The 20,107-nt window shown below is 55.0% G+C and overlaps 8 protein-coding genes across 8 annotated transcripts; 5 read left to right on the top strand and 3 right to left on the bottom strand.

The window, feature by feature from the left end:
• On the top strand, positions 1-1,118 carry MRS44_018014 (uncharacterized protein; the record flags this gene model as incomplete). The annotated part of the gene is made up of 5 exons (XM_065616218.1): positions 1-177; positions 221-301; positions 374-487; positions 546-870; positions 946-1,118. 5 exons carry the CDS (start codon positions 1-3, stop codon positions 1,116-1,118), a joined length of 870 nt encoding a protein of 289 aa, XP_065472290.1.
• A 658-nt stretch (positions 1,119-1,776) lies between these two features.
• MRS44_018015 (uncharacterized protein) lies at positions 1,777-2,571 on the bottom strand (the record flags this gene model as incomplete). The annotated part of the gene is made up of 1 exon (XM_065616219.1): positions 1,777-2,571. The coding sequence occupies one exon, from the start codon at positions 2,569-2,571 to the stop codon at positions 1,777-1,779; it is 795 nt and encodes a 264-aa protein (XP_065472291.1).
• A 379-nt stretch (positions 2,572-2,950) lies between these two features.
• MRS44_018016 (uncharacterized protein) lies at positions 2,951-4,647 on the top strand (the record flags this gene model as incomplete). The annotated part of the gene is made up of 4 exons (XM_065616220.1): positions 2,951-3,090; positions 3,194-3,337; positions 3,389-4,466; positions 4,519-4,647. 4 exons carry the CDS (start codon positions 2,951-2,953, stop codon positions 4,645-4,647), a joined length of 1,491 nt encoding a protein of 496 aa, XP_065472292.1.
• Positions 4,648-4,650: 3 nt separating this feature from the next.
• MRS44_018017 (uncharacterized protein) lies at positions 4,651-5,901 on the bottom strand (the record flags this gene model as incomplete). Its single annotated transcript, XM_046277626.2, has 1 exon — positions 4,651-5,901. One exon carries the CDS (start codon positions 5,899-5,901, stop codon positions 4,651-4,653), a length of 1,251 nt encoding a protein of 416 aa, XP_046125832.2.
• Positions 5,902-6,400: 499 nt separating this feature from the next.
• Positions 6,401-6,922, bottom strand: MRS44_018018 (uncharacterized protein; the record flags this gene model as incomplete). Its single annotated transcript, XM_065616221.1, has 1 exon — positions 6,401-6,922. The coding sequence occupies one exon, from the start codon at positions 6,920-6,922 to the stop codon at positions 6,401-6,403; it is 522 nt and encodes a 173-aa protein (XP_065472293.1).
• A 475-nt stretch (positions 6,923-7,397) lies between these two features.
• MRS44_018019 (uncharacterized protein) lies at positions 7,398-12,780 on the top strand (the record flags this gene model as incomplete). Its single annotated transcript, XM_065616222.1, has 3 exons — positions 7,398-8,612; positions 8,662-12,386; positions 12,450-12,780. 3 exons carry the CDS (start codon positions 7,398-7,400, stop codon positions 12,778-12,780), a joined length of 5,271 nt encoding a protein of 1,756 aa, XP_065472294.1.
• A 540-nt stretch (positions 12,781-13,320) lies between these two features.
• On the top strand, positions 13,321-16,827 carry MRS44_018020 (uncharacterized protein; the record flags this gene model as incomplete). The annotated part of the gene is made up of 1 exon (XM_065616223.1): positions 13,321-16,827. The coding sequence occupies one exon, from the start codon at positions 13,321-13,323 to the stop codon at positions 16,825-16,827; it is 3,507 nt and encodes a 1,168-aa protein (XP_065472295.1).
• A 1,232-nt stretch (positions 16,828-18,059) lies between these two features.
• Positions 18,060-19,645, top strand: MRS44_018021 (uncharacterized protein; the record flags this gene model as incomplete). The annotated part of the gene is made up of 2 exons (XM_065616224.1): positions 18,060-18,362; positions 18,401-19,645. 2 exons carry the CDS (start codon positions 18,060-18,062, stop codon positions 19,643-19,645), a joined length of 1,548 nt encoding a protein of 515 aa, XP_065472296.1.
• Positions 19,646-20,107: the final 462 nt, after the last annotated feature.

Here is a 20,107-nt window from a genome sequence, read left to right on the forward strand (position 1 = left end):
ATGCCGCCGTTTCATTGCCTCGTCCGGTTCCAGTCTGCCGACGACAACCTGATATACTTTGCTGACCTGGGTGTTAATGGCCTGGAGCAGCTTGGTGTCGTATCGCAAGTCGATGGCTACGCCTCCGTTGAAGGATTAATAGCAAGAGATGGCGGGAGACCCGTCAGACTCGGAAAGGTAGGCGGTCAGTTACGTAATGACTTGGTCCTAATCAAGACAGATCCTTGCACCTGTCCCTCGAACCGGAGTACCCATCTACTGCGTTGGCTTGAACTACCAGTCGCACGCGGAAGAAGCAAAGGTATGTCACTCTACATGCTGGAACGCTAGCGTCGACCGAACACAAAGAAGACTGACACTGTGTGTCCTTCAGCTTGCGATCACACAACACCCTCCGTTATGGACCAAGCCAGCTGCAGCTTTAGCAGATCCCTACGAGGACATAGTGATGAACAAATTCTGCGCTTCAAGTTTACCGGACTACGAGGTATATCACTTCAGCCGTCTAACATTAATCTCCTGCTAACAGCCGGCTTTGGTTCTAGGGAGAACTTGTGTTCGTGACTTCTCGGGCATGTCGCGACGTGAACGCGAAGGAAGCCCAGTCATGCATCCTTGGCTACACAGTGGGCAATGACATATCATGCCGCTTGTATCAGCTTCCTGAGCAGTGTGGGCGTCAATTCTACTTCGCCAAAGCCTTCGACAAGTTTGCCCCCATCGGGCCAACGCTTGTACACCCGGAGGTCATTGGACAAGGGGAAGGCCTCAAACTCATCACACGTCTGAATGGAGAGACTGTACAAGAGGCAGAGTTTATGAAAGACCTCATATGGAAGCCGGCCGAGATATTGAGTTGGATGAGCCAGGGTATGTCGCCAATTGGTGCCTTTACCTTATTCTCCCCTGCATCAGCACTCGACTAATTGGCGCTTGTGATTAAAGGCACGACTATCCCTGCTGGGACAGCAGTCATGACTGGTACGCCGGCAGGCGTTGGAGTTTTCAAGAACCCTCGCCGTCTCTTGACGGACAGCGACGTTGTCGAAGTGGAAATCGCGAATGTGGGCGTGTTGAGAAATAAGATTGTCTTTGAAAAACAACGGTGCATGCACTAGCCTCCAATCAGCAACACATAGGGAGTGCTGGCTAGACGTTGAAATGGCATTCATATAAGCCGGACGTATTCCAATTCAGATCTTAACAAACCCCAAGGTAGACTAGATAGCCCAAGAATATGACTATAGTGTTATGTGGAAGTATTCAATAATAGGCATCAAGTCTCAGACGCGAGGTTGTGAGGCAAGCTCAACCGCCAAGAGCTTCCCGCGATGTCAATAGCATCGGCGGGGAAAGCTGATGGAGTGGAGAGTGGGACGATTGGATACCCTACAGGATTGACGTCCGAGCGAGGGTGATGGTGGGTTTGTTGCCCATATTGACGTCGGCGTGATGAGAGTCCCCGTGCTGCCCATCTTCATGCCTACCTATCAGCCAATACTACAGCTTAAAAGGCCATTCATATATACCACTTACATACCTCTGAGACGCATTCCACGCATTACAATAGCCAAGCCACCAAGATCAGCATCCAGCTGTATATCGCAACTGCGGATGAATCGGCATAATGAGAGGCTCTTGATTTCTATCCAATGAGTGACTGAAGGTCGGTCTTTCATAGATAGACAGCTCATCCGGATCCGGATCTCCATGGGCGGCTTAGAGTTAACCCCATCTCTCCGCTGCAACATAAAACTCCTTTATGTCCTTCGACACTCACGCAAATGCCGTCGTCTTTCTCACCAACGTCTTGCTAAACACCCAAAGGGGAATGGCGAGGAGGTACGACCCCCACAGTACGCCCGCCATGGTGGAGAACTGATTCACCGGGCCCATCCTCCGCAACCAGTCCACAGCACCATACGACACAGCAAACCCGATGCTGTTCTTTGTCACGTTGGCCAGGGCGCCGATATGTGCGGCCCGCGTCGGCAGACAGTCGACAGCATACGTAAGCAGCACGTTGGCCGAGCTCGTAAGTCCGAGACAGAGCATGCCCCAGCCCACGCATACCACAATGTAATTGCCCGGGTCTCGTAGCGCAAAGCCCATGACTACGCAGCCAGCAGGGCTGAGAAAGGCACCAGGCAGCAGGGCCGGGAGACGGGTCGCTGGGTTGGTCACACCGTTGGACCGTCGGGTTGCGCGGTTGAAGAGCATGTCGGCGAGGGCACCGCCGATAGGGAGGCCAATGGTAATACCAACCAGCGACCCGGCGTTGAGTAGACCGATAGACAACGGGCCCCAGAGGAAGGGTGGCTGGGCGTAGATGATAGAGATGAGGATGGAAGTGATGGTAGTCCAGCCGATGGTCAGGCCGAATATGACAACAGTGACGAAGACTTGGGGCAGGACGATGAGCTTAAAGGGCTGAAAGAAGGAGAAGAGGGAGGCTTTCCAGTTCAGTTCGACGAAGCGAAGGGAGAAGGATCGCCGTACATATTCCATATTCAGCGTCGGTTGTTCAGCCGGCGACGAGATCTGCGCGGTGTTCGTGGTGTTCTCGACCATGCTCTCCTCAGCTTTGCACTCCGTCTTCTTTGTCTCCGCCGCTTCTCTCTGCCCCTCTAAGACCGCTCCTCCGCAGAGGTCCGTTACGGTCGCACATTACCACATGGGTGACAAAACCATGTACGAAAATGACTGGAGCTATTTCGCACATAGGCTTTAGGCGTTTGTATATAGGGCTACAGTATTGATACGATAGCGCACTGTTTTGAATGTAGCAGAGCTGATGCCATACCAAGCGGTGCTGATGCCATTCCATCGGCGCCGAAGCTCCGATAATGCCGGTTCAGAGGGGGCAGGATATTGCAGCTGGAAGCCTTGGAAGGAGGTATGAACTCCGACCTCTATCACGACCTCGACCCCCTGGTCTGCGTCTCGCACAATGCCGAGGCCTCGTAAGGACTTGGAGCGCGTCAAGGACTTGATCCTCGAGCAGCGGCGAGAAGGACTATCCATTGACACTATATGTGCCCATCTCCGCGACGATGGGCACGTACTCGACGTCAGAACCCTGAAAAGGAGGTTAGCGGAATGGGGTGCCCAGGAGTACTCCCCTTCACTCAAAGATTGATACCAACACCTTCGTCGAGCTGATCAAAGGCTACTTCTACGGATACGGATATAGCGACACTTCCATCGTCCGTGATCTCAAGCGACGCGGCATCGAGATCTCCGAGCGAACTGTACAGGAGTATCGTCTGAAGCATGGCATGAAGCGGCGCTTCCGAGATCTGGCTGAACGACAGGAGGCTATTCAAAAAGCAAGAGAGTTCCTCTTCTAAGACGACCGCCAGTCTTCAAGCATCAGAGGATTTGGCAGGGGGTATCTATACCATTACGTCCGCATCCGTGCCGGCGTCCTTGTCGGCCAGAATACATTATATCGCGAGTACCAAACGAACCCAGAGTGGAAGAAGCGGGCCGAGCAAAGACGCCTTGCTGATTGGAAGCACCGGAAGAACTTCCAGGTTCCTGGGCCTAACTTTATGTGGTCTCTCGATGGGTACGAGAAGCTCAAGAACTTCGGCTTCTCTATCTACGCCTGTATCGACACGTACTCGAGAGCCATCATCTGGATATATGTCGGCAGGGGGAACATGACTGCGCTGAGTTCACTCAAACAGTTTCTACGGACTGTGTCGTACTCAGGGGTCCGCCCCCTTTTCACCCGCTCGGATCATGGTATCGAGACTCCTCTTTGGGCCGGAGCCCAGGCGATTCTCGCCGACCTTGATCAGATAGAGCTTCGGTATACCACCGAGGATAACGACCAACGAGTCCACAGGCAGGGAGCGAGACTGAGCTCCTGTCATATCTGGGGCCCAAGCACATCTAACCAACGGATCGAGTCTTGGTGGGAAAAGCTACTCAAAGGTGTCAGTCAGCGCTGGATCGCGTTCTCACACGAGCTGATTGATAGCGGCCTCTTCCAACCAAACCGTCTTGCTCACCAGATCACAGTGTATGCTCTCTATGGACCCATGATCCGTCAAGAGGTTGCGGACTTCACGGAGATGTGGAACGGCCATCGGATCCGGCCACAGAAGAATAGGGAGCATCTCGTCGCCGGGATCCCGATGGATCTGTATAATACAAGCGAAGTGGAGAACTGGGCAGTCCATCTAGGGCCTGCGGCTCGAGATGGGCTTGCCCAGATGATGACCGCTGTCGATTCTATCGATATAGACGATCTTCTTGACCCAATAACAACGGACTGGTGTGATCAACAGCTCCGGGATCTTCAGTTCGATGGTCAGCTAGATGGGGAGCTTGATCATAAGCGGCCACACCTCGCGATCTACTTACGGCTTAGAGACAAGATTCAGGTTCATCTCGACTGCGGGGCAAGTCCGGTGCTGAGCATCCCAGAGAGTCCAGTTGGAGGGCAAGAGAGATTCGTACGTAAAGAAGTACTCCATCGCACTCAAAAGCTAGCTGACAATGCTTTAGCTTCAGCTCCTCGAGCAGGACTACCTTGAGCCTATTAACAATAGCCTCTCCGGAACTGAGCTACCCGGCGATATTATCAATAGTGTGGACGAGCTGATGGGGGACCTGGGTCACCTTGAGCTAGAGTAGCTACTATTTCCTCGTCTGTTTACGAGGATGCCGACTACTTGGCCTCCTCGTATCAACTCCTCGGGTTCCAGCAGCGGGACCATGGGCAGTGAAGGCAGGGTCAGCCGAGAGCTCCTCATCCTCTGCCTCTACCGAGAGTGCTGAGCTTATAGAGTCTCGAGCCCGTTTCTGACCCGCGCGGGTCTCGTCCACGTCGCTAGTAATAACCTCGATCTGGTCTTCTGCGCTAGCTCTCGAAGGAGGTAGAACTGGGCTCAGAGAGGGGCTCAAGGAGGGGGAGTTGAACTCGCTCCCGATTAATAAGGCTGGCTGTACCTTCACCTCGGTCTTGACTAACTCTTTCTTGATTCCCCTCTCCTTTTTGAACGGCTTTACGGCTGACCTCGCCGTCTTGATATGACGAGGGGCCGGGACTTGTGGTCGAGGAGGCAATGGCTCATAGAAAACAAGGAAAAGGAGATATCTGCCCTCTGTTTTACTGAAACGAAAAGGGCAGTCCTCGCCGAAAAGCTCTGCGACTGTCTGTCTCTCCCAGTCGAGGTCGCTCAGCTCCGTGATACCCTCTTTAATATGGGCGTTCTGAACGAGTCTCTTGTCGAATTGAAGAACAGAAGAGAGGGCAGGCTTGTCCTTGAACTGAGGGAAGAAGATGCTGTCGAACCAGAAGTGGACAGGTAAGGATGGTTCCTCGTCGACGAAGGGGCGCAAAGCGACCTTCAGCAGCTCTCTAGCCAAAGACCACTGGGGCTCCTCGTCTTCGTCTAGTATTTCCCATGGGTCAGGCTTCGCAAGGAAGACAGTGAGACGCATCGAGATCTTCCGTCTGCTCTTGTTTTGGCTCTGTTTAGCCACAGCCTCACTGAGTTGCGACGAGCTCGCCCTCATGCCCCTCGCGATCCGACTCTGGGTAAGTTTGGCATCTCGATACACGGCTGAGGGCCGCGATGCTGCGAGGATACGGCCAGGGCCGTCTCCAGAGCCGGTGAAGATCGTCCGTGAGGGCGTGGAACGATCAGAGGCTGTTAGGTCGATAGACTGTATAGCGGAGGAGGTGGAGGCTGTCTCAACGTCTCGAAACGGGACTGGCGAGCTGTCGAGGATGGGGATGCTCGTGGGCCAACGTCTGCCGCAATATGGACAAAGATTGGACCCTGGGTAGCTATCGCGGATGAAATCGTGGCTCCGTTGGTACGATTTAGGGGCCACGGTCTTCGGAACATCGGGACACGTCTGCGATAGGACGTGATCAGGCATATCTACGTACAAGACAAGGTCAGTCACACAATCTCATGATAGATAGACCCGAGCTTACTTTGGGAATGGATGGGGATGGCTCATGACTGCTACGAGGTGGCGATGGGCTGGGTATTGATGCTGGTGTGTATGTGTGAGTGAGTGAGTGAGTGAAAAAATTGTGACGCGTCACCAGGAATTATCACGACATATTCCCTAGTGGAGATGCCATCCAAATGGAGAGATACCTTCCGGATAGTGTGCAGTACTGTAGTCTTGCAAGGGTCCACAAAATTACTAAGTATTTTAACATGGTTGAGGCTTCCCAAAAGGGTTTTGTCACCCATGTGGTAATATGCAACCGTAGTCCGTGCCCTCGTGCGTCGTCTCCGGGAGCATGATGATGCTGAACACGAGATGTTGGAATAATTGGGAGCTTCCCCCTCACTTCAGGGTCACATCACAAAGTCCTAGATTGAAAGTTGAAAGTCCTAGATGGAATCGCATGGGATATAAACCCCTAGGGAGCTCTCACCATGACAATAACAATAATAACCTTGATTTCATCAAGCACACCCAGCATCACTGCGCAATTCAACAACACGAGATTGACAGCCACTGCGATGGACATGACCCTCTGGAACCATCTCCATTCTCCCAAGCCCTGGGCTACGGCACCCGAAATGATGGGACCAAGCGCTGCTCCAATGGCAAGGAACCCGACGTAGACCACCATGGCCCTGGCTAGCTGGCGTTTCGGGAACGTCTCGGTGACGATGGTCGGGGCGAGAGCCTCGATCATGCCGCCGGCCATTCCACCTAGGATGCGGGCGCTCCGAAGGGATTGGTAGGACTGCGCCTCCCCGCTCCAGATGTTGGCGGCGAGGAAGACGACGAGAGAGATGATGATTGTGTAGCGCTTGCCAATAAGGAAGGCCAAGGGGAGAGCAATGAAGTTCTGGGCGACGTCGGTGTTAGTGCGAATCGAGGCAGAATGATGGAGGATTGCCGTTGCCCATGCAACACGTGGAATGTTTGCCATACCGAGAGACCCAAGGTAAGCAAGACGTACGTGCCGAGCTGCGATGCTTCATTCTCGGTGCACCCTTTCGACGAAACTGGTGACAATCTTTACAATCTTTACAATCCTTTGGAGGGACGTAGAGGCCGGTGCGACCGTGGGCGCGGTGCCGCGAAATGGACGCGACTGCCGACGAGATCCTGGTGCGAGGTGGAGATTCAATACCATGGCGCGTCGGTCCTCAAGACCTGTGAAGCCGACTGCAAAACTACAGGAAAGGCTACAGGCGATTGAGAAGAGGAGTGATACAGTGAAGAGGAACGGGTTACAACAGCCGCGGGATGGTGAAAATGAAGGCGAGACTGGATTGGCCGACGGGGCCAGAGAATCGCAGACGACGGAAGGCGCGACGGGCAACCACGCGTCGCCCATGCAGATCATGTTCCGAGCGATGCTCCAGGAGACGTCGGCCCATTTGATGAGTGAGTAGAGGAAGATGCTAGAGAGGCTCTGGGACGCGTTGATGGAGAACCAGCGAACGGCAACGCGGATGATGAGCGAGCAGCTGGAGACGATACGCCAACTCCAGCAGGAAATCCAGACGATCAAGGCCCAGGCAGCCGAGGAATCGAAGAAGGTGGACGAGCTCAGACGCTCGCACGAACAAGCCACCAGGCAGCTGAGGATAATGCGAGAGCAGACGAACGAGCAGCTCAAACCCATGCGTGAACAGGCTGCAAGAGACCTCGAGCAGATGCGAGAGCAAGTTATGAAAGAGCTAGGGAGAACACAACCCCAGACGGCAGAGGAGTTGAAACAAGTGAAAGAAGAAATGAAACAGGTGAAGGAACAGCTAAACACGATGGCCGACAGCATCTCCAGCAGTGCTCAGATGAGCCCACAGCCATCGTATGCAGACGTAGCCCGCACCCCGCCTACGAGCCAGCCAAGCAATATCCGCACACTATCGTCCATGCGCACGACCCCATTCTCATTCACGGATACCTTGTTCTGCACCATCGACACCTCGCGGGTCAGCGAAGAGGACAGAGGCAAGGCGCAAGTTGGAGAAGTTCGTCAAGCGATCGAAGAGAAGGTGCGGGTGAGGGAAGGCCAACAGAGCTGGCGGTGCGCAGCCGTGGTGAAGGATGCGAGGAATCCAGACCGCATCAAGGTGGTGTGCCGAGACGAAGCAGAGATGCAGCTTATCAGAGAGGCGGCGGAGAAGACGGTGGTCAAGGGCGCCAGAGTGCTCAGAGACCAGCTATACCCGGTCAAGGGCGACGGCGCAAACAGGACTGCGGTGCTGGACTCGTCCGGTAATGTGCTGCCAGGTGCGGCGGAGGCACTAGGGAAGGAAAATGAGGTGATGATCGCCAAGATGCACTGGCTCAGCGACAAGGCGAATGGTAAGATGTACGGCTCGATGGTGATCTACGTCACTAAAGCGAGCGATGCGCGACGGCTGCTTGAAGAGGGGTATTTCCACCTTGCGGGAGAGTCGGCCAGCACCAACGTCTTTGAGCGGCGCCAAGGCCCGGCTCAGTGCTACACCTGCTGGGAGATTGGCCATAAAGCTTTCGCATGCAGCAAGGCGCAACGATGCGGCAAGTGCGCGGAGACGGGCCATCGACACCGAGACTGCCAGGCGGTCGAGCCAAAGTGCATTCTCTGTGGAGGGCCACACGAGTCGCTCAGCCGAAACTGTCGGGTGCGACAACTGCATATGACCGATGGCCACTAACCTCCAGATCCTACAGCTCAACGTGCGGAAGAGAGATGTGGTGCAGCTGAGCATGATGAACGATAGGGACTTGCAGGACTATGCAGTACTGGCGGTGGCCGAGCCATACGCGCTGAACATCGATGGGACGCTGATGACGACACCGAACCACCACAGGAACTGGACGAGATTCGTACCATCAAAGAGACACGAGACGCAGTGGCCGATCCGGAGTATGCTCTGGATACGCAGCGATCTAGAGACTGAGCAGGTGCCCATCCCTTCGGCTGACCTGACCGGGGCGATACTTAGATGGCCCGACCGAGAAGTCTTGGTGGTGTCAGTGTACGTGGCAGGAAAAGATGAAGACGCTCTGCACACGGCCATGAGACAGTTGCACACGACAATCACAAGTTTTCGCAACAGCACGGGGAAAAGGACGGACGTCATCCTGGCCGGTGACTTCAACCGCCACGACCAGCTCTGGGGAGGCGATGAGGTGACAGGCAGGAGGCAAGGCGAAGCGAGCCCGATCATCGACCTCATGGACGAGCACGGCCTACTCAGTCTCCTCCCACGGGGGACGAAGACGTGGGAAGGACCCGGTGGGGAGAGTACGATCGACCTGATGCTCGCATCGGCTGAACTGGCAGACGAGATGGTTCACTGCGGGATCCATCCGACTGAACATGGATCAGACCACAGGGCCATCGAGACGGAATTTGATCTCACGACACCAGAGAGGATGGCGGGCTCGAGGCTGCTGTTCAAGAACGCACCATGGAACGCGATCAGGGCGAAAGTGCAGGACAAGCTGGCACCACTCCCGTGGGGCGGCGGAGTTCAAGAACAGACTGACAGGTTGATGGACGTGGTCCTAGACACGATCCACGAACTTGTCCCAAGAGCAAAGCCATCGCCGTACGCGAAGCGATGGTGGACGACAGATCTCACAAGGCTCCGAAGAAGCTACACGTTTTGGAGGAACCTAGCGAGGACCCGGCGTCGGGCTGGTCAGCGAATCGACAATTTGGAAACCCGAGCCAAAGAAGCAGCCAAGGAGTACCACGACGCCATCCGAAGGCAGAAGAAGGCACACTGGGAAGACTTCCTCGCCGACGGGACCAACATCTGGCAAGCTGCCAAGTACCTGAAGCCTGGAGACGAAACAAACGGCGACAAAGTGCCTCCGCTGAAAAGAACAAACGGGGCAACAACACAAGACAAGGCTGAACAGGCGGAGGAACTGCTCAACGCGTTCTTCCCACCACTACCGACCGACATAGAAGATGAAGGCCCACGGCCGCATCGCAGAGAAGTTGCTATGCCGAACCTGACGATGGGGGAGGTGGAGGAGAAAGTCATGGAGGCCAAGGCTTGGAAGGCACCCGGAGAGGACGGATTGCCGGCGATGGTGTGGAAGCAGCTGTGGCCGGTGGTGAAGGAGCGGGTACTACATCTGTTCCATACATCACTGGGCGAAGGACGACTGCCGGACCAGTGGCGGACTGCCAAGATCATTCCGCTCAAGAAGCCGGGCAAGGCTGACTACAGAATTGCAAAAGCGTGGAGGCCGATCTCGCTATTGTCGACGCTAGGCAAGATCCTCGAAGCAGTAGTGGCGGACCGCATCTCACACGCCGTCGAAACATACGGACTCCTGCCTACCAACCACTTCGGTGCGAGAAAGCGGCGGTCGGCAGAGCAGGCGCTGCTGCTCTTCCAGGAACAGGTCTACAAAGCATGGCGGAACCGCAAAGTGGTCAGCCTGGTCAGCTTCGACGTCAAGGGGGCCTATAACGGGGTGTTCAAGGACAGACTGTTGCAAAGATTGGAAGCACGGGGCATCCCTAAGGGGCTGGTGAGATGGATAGACGCATTCTGCTCGAGTCGCACGGCCACCATCACGGTAAACGGCTACACCTCTGCGCTACGGGAGCTGCCACAGGCTGGCCTTCCGCAAGGATCGCCACTGTCGCCCGTGCTCTTTCTCTTCTTCAACGCAGACCTGGTTCAGAGCAAGATCGACTCGAAGGGCGGCTCGATCGCGTTCGTTGACGACTACTCAGCCTGGGTCACAGGCCCGACGGCGGAAGCGAACAGAGACGGAATACAGGCCATTATTGACCGCGCACTGGAATGGGAGAAGCGCAGCGGGGCGACATTTGAATGTGACAAGACGACCATCGTCCACTTCACACGCGTGGCCGAACGTACCAGCTGCACGCCGTTCATGGTCAAAGGGAAGGAGATCAAGCCGAAGCAGGAGGCCAAGATCCTGGGAGTGGTCATGGACGCGAAGCTCAGGTTCAAGAAACACATGGCCGAGGCGGCCACCAAGGGTCTCTCGGCGGCCATGTGCCTGAGGAGACTCAAGATGCTGTCCCCACGCACGGCTAGGCAGCTCTTCATCACGGCTGTGACGCCGGCCATGGACTACGCCTCGGTCGTCTGGTCGCACGCACGTGGCGAGAAGGAACTGACCTGGCTCAACAGGGCTCAGAAGATGGGAGCACAGGCCATCACGGGAGCCTTTCGGACAGTGTCGCGGGCGGTCGCGGAAGCGGAGGCCGGTATCCAGACAGTAGACGGACGACACGCCCAAGCCGGCATGAAGCTGTACATCAACGTTCGGACGTTGCCAAAGACGCATCCGCTCGCAACGCTCAAAGTATCAGTGAGCCGGAGATACTTGTCGCCGCTCAAGAGGTTGGCACTTGCATTTGAGAAGAGCGGAATCGAGCGAATGGAAACGATCCAAGCCTATGCAGTACCGCCGTGGCACAACCGAGCGTCACTGGTATGCGAGGCCGACCGTGAGGCGGCGATAGCAGCAGCTAACGATGCCAAAGATATCGTCATCGCGACCGGTGCCTCTGACAGAGAAGGGCTTGTAGCTATGGGAGGCTTCGTCACGCAAGAGTCAACTGGTCAAGTTGGTAGGATGGTGGCCAGGTACTCGGTCACCCTCGGGTCGCGAGACGACCAGAACCCGTACACGGCCGAACTGGAGGCAATAGCGATGGCGTTACGATGCATGCCTGACGGACTGCAATGTCGAGAGCTCACCGTGGTATCAAGCTGCCAGTCGTCACTGAAAGCGATCGCACGACCGCGACAGCAATCTGGCCAGACCACCATCCGACAGATCTACGAACACATCGAACGACTGGCGAGAGGAAACAACAGGGTCAAGATGATCTGGGCTCCGTCCCGAAACGACGGTTTCGCCATGGGCCGCAAGGCGAAGAGACAAGCCAAGAAAGCGACCCAAGCAGGATGCACCCCAGAGCCGCCGCCGTACCAGGCTCGGTCGACACGGACCAGGCTGGCGACGTCGCAATTGCGGCGGCAGCGGGCACTCCCCGACAAAGTAGGCGGCTACTCCAAGCGGATCGATCGAGCTCTACCAGGCGAACATACGAAAGCGCTATATGACGGCCTAAAGAGACGGGAAGCTGACGTGCTCTCGCAGCTCCGCACGGGAATGGCGAGGATCAACAGCTACCTGTGCAAGATAGGAACCGCCGAATCGGACATGTGTGAGTGCGGACGAGCACCAGAGACGATGGAACACTTTCTGTTCCGATGCACGAGATGGGAGACGGAGCGTGAAGTCATGGGACAAGCTGGACAAAGCATGATGGGAAACCTCTCCTACTTCCTTGGTGGCAAGTCAGCGTCGGACGGACCGAAATGGACACCTAACCTGAAGGCGGTGCGAGCGGCGGTAAAGTTTGCAATGGCGACGGGAAGACTGAGGTGAAAAAGGGAAACAGAACATGCTAAACACCAACACTACAGCTGACTACTAACATTAAACAGCCTCATGTTGACAGACCATGCTTCAGCTGCTGGGGATAGGATGCTGAACACTTGGAGAAATCGGCCTTCGAGCAGGCCTGTCAAGCAGAGTCAAGCAAGCGGGGCTGGAAAAGAGACGAGCTGGAAGGAAGAGTGGGGCTCTTTTGGGTGGTCTGGAGGAATAGCGGAGAAGCGAAGACAGCTTAGCGTAGCCACTGGCCCTATGAGATCCGTTCTCCCGGGCGTAATAAAAACTACTACTACTAGACCATATTGTGTAGATCGAGGTTCTAGAACGTCGCGCGGGTCCACAGAACCTGCTCGGCTACTCATGCCCAAGTATCTGGACTAATAAGGTGTGGGGTGATATCGGGGTTAATAGTGGGAAGGGGCCCTCAAGACGACTGACAGGGGTGTGGCCGGCGAGACGCGCTAAGCTCTGTTGGCGAACGCGTTCCCCTGTCCAGTCCTGCAGACTCTCAACGCCCGCTTGTCAATCAATCATCACCACTTTCATCTCGAGCCTCACAGGCAACCCAACAAAAGTCTGACGCGCAAACTAGATTGGCCGGCATCGTTGGCTCGTCGCATGAGGGATTATTTGCGAAACATTCACTGGATTAGTGGGTTTACTTGTGCTATTAACCGCACCTGCTCGCTTTTCAGTTAGGACCTGTGCCTTCAGTTGGCCACGCGCGTCTTTCGTTCAGGTTCTCAGGACCCAACCTATGCAAACCTCCTTCCGACTGACAGGGCAAACTCGCAGATTGCGTCGCCCTTCCTTTCACTTTATCATCTAGCACGAGACCGTTTTCATTGCGGAATGGTGCAGGCAGCCGTGACTGAAGGAGAGGGACAATCCTAGAAAACTTTGACAAAGTTAGTCGCAGCCATGGCTCCAGGCCCAATTCCGGGTGCAGTTCCTGCTCCTGGTCCTGCTCATCCTCCCACACAACTCAAGGTAACCTACCTGACCCTGGACGATCCAAGCAATCCTGGGGATAATTCTCCTCTTCCACGACGATCACCATCGCCACGGCCGGCTCGTTTCGAGACGACTAATGCCCGATTTGTTCTGCACGATCCCGCTAGTGGTACCGGCTGCGCGCCCGTCAGTCCGCCTCAGAAACGACCTGGCCAAGGCCAATTCAGCTTTCATTCATTTGAGCCACCTCACCCGTCGCAACCGACGTTTAGGTCAGCACAAAAGGCAACCACGTCAAATGATGAATGGGATGATGCCCAAGACATGCCGAGGTTATCTGGCGTGCGATCCCCCAATTTGGGGCATCGACAGGTGACGCCGACTTTGGAGTATCATTCCCCCAAAGCAACTAAAAATGCCAAAGCTATAAGCCTCAAGTATCAAACCCTGCGAAAGCCAGAATGGGATATCTCTCGCATCGTTCAAGCTTTAACCACATTTCGCCAAGATATCAAAGACGGACATGCACGCATGACGTCCTACATCATCGAATCCACCAAGGCTACGGAGCGCCGTGTTCTCACTGGCAACGATCTCTTTGCCGGCCTCAGCAGCAAACCTGCGTCAAACGACGAGGCTGAAACGATAAGAATCAAATTCAAAGTAGTCGGCCCCATATACTTTGATAAAATCGATACTGACATAAAAAAAAAGGAACACTTCAACCCCAAGAACAACAAACGTGAGGATCGCTATGAGGTTATGCGCATCCAGACCGACGAAGAGCGCGTTCCCCGGTATCGTTTTCACCACGTGGAAATCAAAAAGAGCATCCTCACTCCAAATACGATGCTGACATTTGTTCCCCACCTGAGGGACCTTGAGAGTTCTGAGGAGTCAAAGTACAACGTTTGGTTGCAGGAGCTGGAGGACATTGACCGCAAATCCGGATTTAAGCCAATGAGTCGCGAGGAAAAAGTGCGCGTAACTGTCCGCTCGGAATTCGCCTCGACTGTCTCGCTCTACCTTGAAAACTGGCTGGACAGGCTCAGGCTTCCCGGTTGCGATAAATCAACCCTGATCCGGTACATGGCAAGTCGCTCACCCGATGATGCAATCGCGCCCCGACAGAAGTCCGACATCCTCAATTCCCATCGCCTAGCCGAGTCCACTACCTACCCCCAGGCCAACAGGGCTGCCGAAATGTTCACGGAAGCATTTTACCGTGTATTCCACCAAAACCAGCCTTCGACGAAGCAGATTACGCTTCGAGACGTCCTCCTACTCGATGAGTCTGTCGACAGCATCATGGATACTAAACAGACGGCCAAGGATGGTTCTGACTCTCAATACGAGGACGAATTCGAGGCTGCCGAATTCAATCTGGGAACTTATTGTATTCTTGGCTGTCTCATCTGCTTCAGTCATTCCTGCGAGCATGGAGAGTATGATGCTTCCAACTGCAAACGAAACCTTTCGATGCTTCCTCGCCTCTCAGATACCCTTAAGCGAAGAAGACGCATTCTGTCCGACAGGGCCAACATCGCCAACGGGCATCCTCTTAAACCGTGCAAACGCAACTGCTACCAAACATCGACCACTTTCGCGGTAAACTCTGCGCAGCGGCCTTGGACGCCGGAAGAGCACATCGTTATGCGATCCACGGTTGCGACAGCCGACCACAGTCGCGTCAAAAAGGATCCCTTCTGCATTGTGGCCCACCTTCTCGACCGCGACTGTCGCGATGTTTTCCACGAGTATGAACACCTCGGTATCAGACTGCCTCCGCCTGAGCCAGTCAGGAAGACGCCAACTAGGACGGTTTCATGGTATGATCGCTTCAAAAAGGCGCTCATTGGCGACTGGGAAAATCGCACACGCAGCCAGGAGCATCAACAGCGTGAGCTGATTGAGCCCTGCTCTCACGAAGGACCATGTACCCTGGAAAATTGCATTTGCGTCCAGTACGGATATTTATGTGAGAAGTACTGCGGATGCACGGTGGAGAATTGCGCGTACAAATTCACTGGCTGCGCCTGCCATTCGCAAGGCAAAACTTGTCTTTCGAAACAAAAGGATAGACCATGTGTTTGTGTGCAGCTGAACCGCGAGTGCGATCCAGATCTCTGCGGTACTTGTGGCGTTCTCAAGAGGGCTGATCCTGAAAATGCCGAAGATGAACTCCTCCACGCGACTGGCTGCCAGAACTGTTCTTTACAGCGGGGTCTTACCAGGGCTCTCGCGTTAGGCCAAAGCCAGCTAGAGGGAGTTGGCTACGGGCTTTTCGCAGCTGAATTTATCGCACAGGGTGATTTCATCATCGAGTATGTTGGAGAACTCATCACCCATGACGAAGGCGTCCGGAGAGAGGCCAGACGCGGTGATGTATTCGATGAAGAATCTAACACCTCATACGTCTTTACGCTTCTCGAAAATGAAGGCATTTGGGTGGACGCGGCTATGTATGGCAACCTGAGCCGCTATATCAACCATGCGTCGGAGAAGTCAGACGGCGACAAGCGTGGCTGCAACATTACGCCTCGAATTCTTTACGTCAATGGCGAATACCGGATCAAATTCACTGCGACGCGTGACATTCAGGCTGGCGAGGAACTCTTCTTCAATTATGGCAAGAACTTCCCCAATCTGACCAAGAAGCTGCTCGACCATAAGGCGGGAGAGATGTCTGACGAGGCCAAGAAGCGGACACGCCGTCCAAACCGCGCCGATAATGGACAGGGAGTAGCAAGAAAAGCTCCCAAGTCTGACAAAAAGAATCCTGGCAAGGGCGAGAAGGCCTCGCGTCAAGTCCTTGAAGACGATGACTCGGAAATGTACGAGTCGCCCGAATTCATACCTAAACTACCGCGAAAGCGGAAGCGAGAGGTACAGGATGACTCTGAGGAGGACGAGTATCATCCAACGGCAACAGATGCGGCTGGGTCTTGCGCCGGGTCTCCGTCAGCAACTGACTCGGACTTTGCGTTAGGGAAGGGTTCGGACAGGCTTCGAAAACGAGCACGTCAGCCTCTGAAGTCAGCAATGGCCGAGCATATGGGCAAGTCTCGAGAGCCCAAGACACGGGGAAAACGGGGCGGAGCCAGACCCGGCAGTGGAAGGCCTAGAAAGTATCCGCACAGGGCGTCCAAGCCCGCTCCCGCCCCGATGCCCGAGCAATCAGTTGCCATGACACCAGATCGGCCTCGTACTGAGTCTCCCGAAGTGACACAACCAGTGGTGACGGCACTTGGCTTGCCAAGGCCGCAGGCCATGGATACTGACGACAGTTTAGAAGATATCGAGCACAGCGGTGGGGTTGGGGGAAATGCCATGTCTCGCAGCCACATGGACGACGGCGATGATGATGATGATGATCAAGATGTGTTCATCCGCAAGCGTGGTCGAGGGATGAGGAATCGACGACCACCGGCCAAGTCCAGGGACGATGGGGCTGGGTTAAGTGGGAACCAATGAAGCAAGCTGAACGAGGCTGGGAGGGACCCACGGTGACGGTAATGTTCGGGCACGTCGCAGGGACAAGGTCTGGGGAAGGGAAGAAGGCCCATTCCGTGAACGCGCTGTAGTTCACCGGCTTCTGTTCCATTCAGCTAACATTCTCTAAACCATGATAGCTTAACAGAGCACTTACATCAAAAATGGGAACCTCGAACAGGCGGAGGCTGATAGTAGTTGCCGGTTTTCGGATTCTTTCATGAGAAGGCTCGGGCCGAGGAGTTGGGAGCGCACTGTGCAAGTATGTGGCAGCAAGATTGGCCAGGAAAGGGACTTCAATGTGTTCTGTTGACATTTAACCGGGTAGCGGCAGCTTGTTCAAAATACCGACAGTGAGTTCCGCCGGGTTTGTCCAGTATTCCCATGATCTCTATTCGTCAGAGGCTAATAAGAGATACGGTTCCCTTTGTCAATTGGGGTGGTTTCATGCTTGCTTACTGGCATATGAGAAAATTTCAGCCGTGTCAGAGCAGTAACCGGGTGTCGCACTGAGCGTGCTAAAAGGATCAAGGGCCAGGTAAACGATAATGAGCAGCAGCAGTGTGCTGATTGATTGTTTTCTGAGGTTGTCTCTGGTGGGGGATACTCCGTCCCGCAGAGTTGCCTAAAGCATACCTGTGGGGGCCTCCAATTCGGCACCCCCGTGGTCGCTGCCGCTCCCACGGGGGGCGCGCTGACCAGCAAAAGGGGCCCTTGACTCGCAAAAAGAAAAGATACCTCTACAACGGAGCTGATACCGCCAAAATAGAAGTACCTCTTTTTCATGAATAATCCCGCATTGTTGCACAAATGACCCTGTGTCGCATATCAAGCCCTGGCCCCACTAGCGCAGCTGCCTGCAATGCAGCTGCTACTGCCTAAACAGGCAACACTTTCATTTGTGTATAAAGAGCTGCACGACTCAACGCGTCTTGCCATTGAGTTCTTGCTCCTTAGATAATTCTCATCAATTGACTGGTGCCATCAATGATCCCTGTGGAGCCAGTTGTCTGACAATCTGATATCCCTTGCACAGAGAGCGGTTACCCTAGAACTGCCGGATCATCTATATGCTCCGACTCCGCAACCTTCCCTTGTAATCACACTTTCTTGGCATGCAAGTGCTAAGAAAGTAGCCTTATCTACACCTTAATCCTTAACAATCGCACACCAAACGTCCCAACCTGCGCGTTGCGCAGCCGCACGCGGCGGCGATGGCATCGTCTACGACGAACCCGCCCGCTGCTCCGGATCCCTTTGACTTGGGTATCCACACCCCCGCCAACCTGAACCGAGGAGCCCGTGCAGCTCTCTTGCAGAACAGCCCCGCGATCGTGAACGGCCCAATTGGTGTCTCACCCGATCCCGGGCGCATGGCTCAAACGCCGTCCTCGCCACTTAATGCCACCACCACCACTGCCGCAGCTACGGAAGGAGCTCGCCCTGACCCCCCTCATCACCTCCTGGACAACGACCAGTCTCTATTATCGAGTCAGCCAATAGGCTCGCACGCGAACGTGTAGAGGAGTATAACGCCAAACTGACGGTCTTCCAGGCTTTCTGTGCCAAGTTCGAAGAAGCTGCGCAACAATTCACCACTGGACCGGAACGACAATTCGCCCAACAGTTCGCCAACAGCTTTCTAGACTCCTGGAGCCGCGAGCTCTCCGGTGCTGGACCAACCCCCAAGCCTACGTACAGCAGCGCCGCTACCTCACCTCCTGCGGCTGATCCCGGCCATCTGCCTCCCCAACGCCAACGACAACAACAACATCGACAACAATCTGACGCCCCGCGTCGCCAGGGACGACCGGCGACTATCGCCCCACCCCGCGAGGACCTCCGCGTCTTCATCCGCCTAGAAGCTAGCGCCCCGGCCCGGACCCAGAGTTGCTACGCGATCCGGACCCACATCTGCGAAAAACTCGGCGCCATCTCAAACAAGATCCGGCAGGTATTCCCCGTCAGATCGGGATGGGCCGTCCAGACCGCCGACCCTGAGACCCGCGACTACCTCGTGGAGAAGCAGTCCGAGTGGGCGGCGGACCTGGGCGCCACGGCCATAGAGACTAACAAGACATGGTTCACCTATGTGATCTCGGACTTTCCCCGAAGACTGACTGACTTCCACGGCAAGGAGGTTGACGTTGACAGTATTGTCAGCGATGAGATAGAGATCCAGACGGGGCTCAAGCCCGTCGACGTGCGCCCCTCGCGACAGGCCTCGGAAGACCCTCTGACTAAGACCCTGCTTGTGTCTTTCCTAAAGCCAATTAGGAAATATTGGTCTGTCTTTGGCAGCCGTCCGGCTAGATTTTTCGACAAAACCGACCGCCCCAGGCAGTGCGAAACATGCTGGGACTACCATCCCATCCGGATGTGCCATAGACAGCCTCGCTGTCAACGATGCGGCAAGACGGGCCACGCCCTGGATGACTGTGTCGCAGCAGAGCAGTGCGCCAACTGTGCGGGCCCCCACCAGGCCAACTTCCACAAGTGTCCGGCTCGACCGAGGAAAGTGCACGGCGTCTTTCGCCGACTAAATAGGGAGCAGAGAGAACATATCCGGACGATAGGTGCTGAGACGTACCGTCAGCGCAACCCAGAACCGCAACGCGACACCAATACACCGCAAGAACAGCTGGACGCTCACGCATCTAGCCCAACCGCATCAAGAGCGCCCTCATGCATAATGGTGGCTACAACCTCCGAAGTAGAGGAGGAACCGGAGCATCCCAGACCTGGTTCACCAAGGAAACGCCGCATAGTCCTTATCACCCGTCCTCATGACCAGGAATAGATATCTGCAAACACTAAAGAAGGATAGACAGCCACTCAGGATCTTTCAGGCTAACGTCGGTAAGATCCCCCCGGCCCACGATTGCGCCCTGGCACTAGCCGATTCCGAACGATACGACGTCGTCCTCCTACAGGAACCATGGACGGCCTTCACAAGCTTGCAATGCATCACCAAAACACACCCGGCGTACGACACATTCGCGCCAGTCGACACATGGAACAGCAACGACACTCGGCCCAGAGTTATGAAGTATGTCCGACGGGACCCAAGGCTCCTAGCGGACCAGATCCGGCCCTTTCAGACCCGAGACACTCTTTGGCTCAGACTTGCCTATCCTGATATCATATCTGATATGATAAATTATCCTGATATCAGGATAACACACTATCCTGATATGATATCAGCTTAGCAGGATAGCAGAGATGATATCAGGATAGCAGCTTTAGCAGCTTTAGCAGAGAT

Source organism: Fusarium solani (assembly GCF_023522795.1).
Source record: "Fusarium solani strain SB1 chromosome Unknown bctg00000015, whole genome shotgun sequence".
NCBI classification, from domain to species: domain Eukaryota; kingdom Fungi; phylum Ascomycota; class Sordariomycetes; order Hypocreales; family Nectriaceae; genus Fusarium; species Fusarium solani.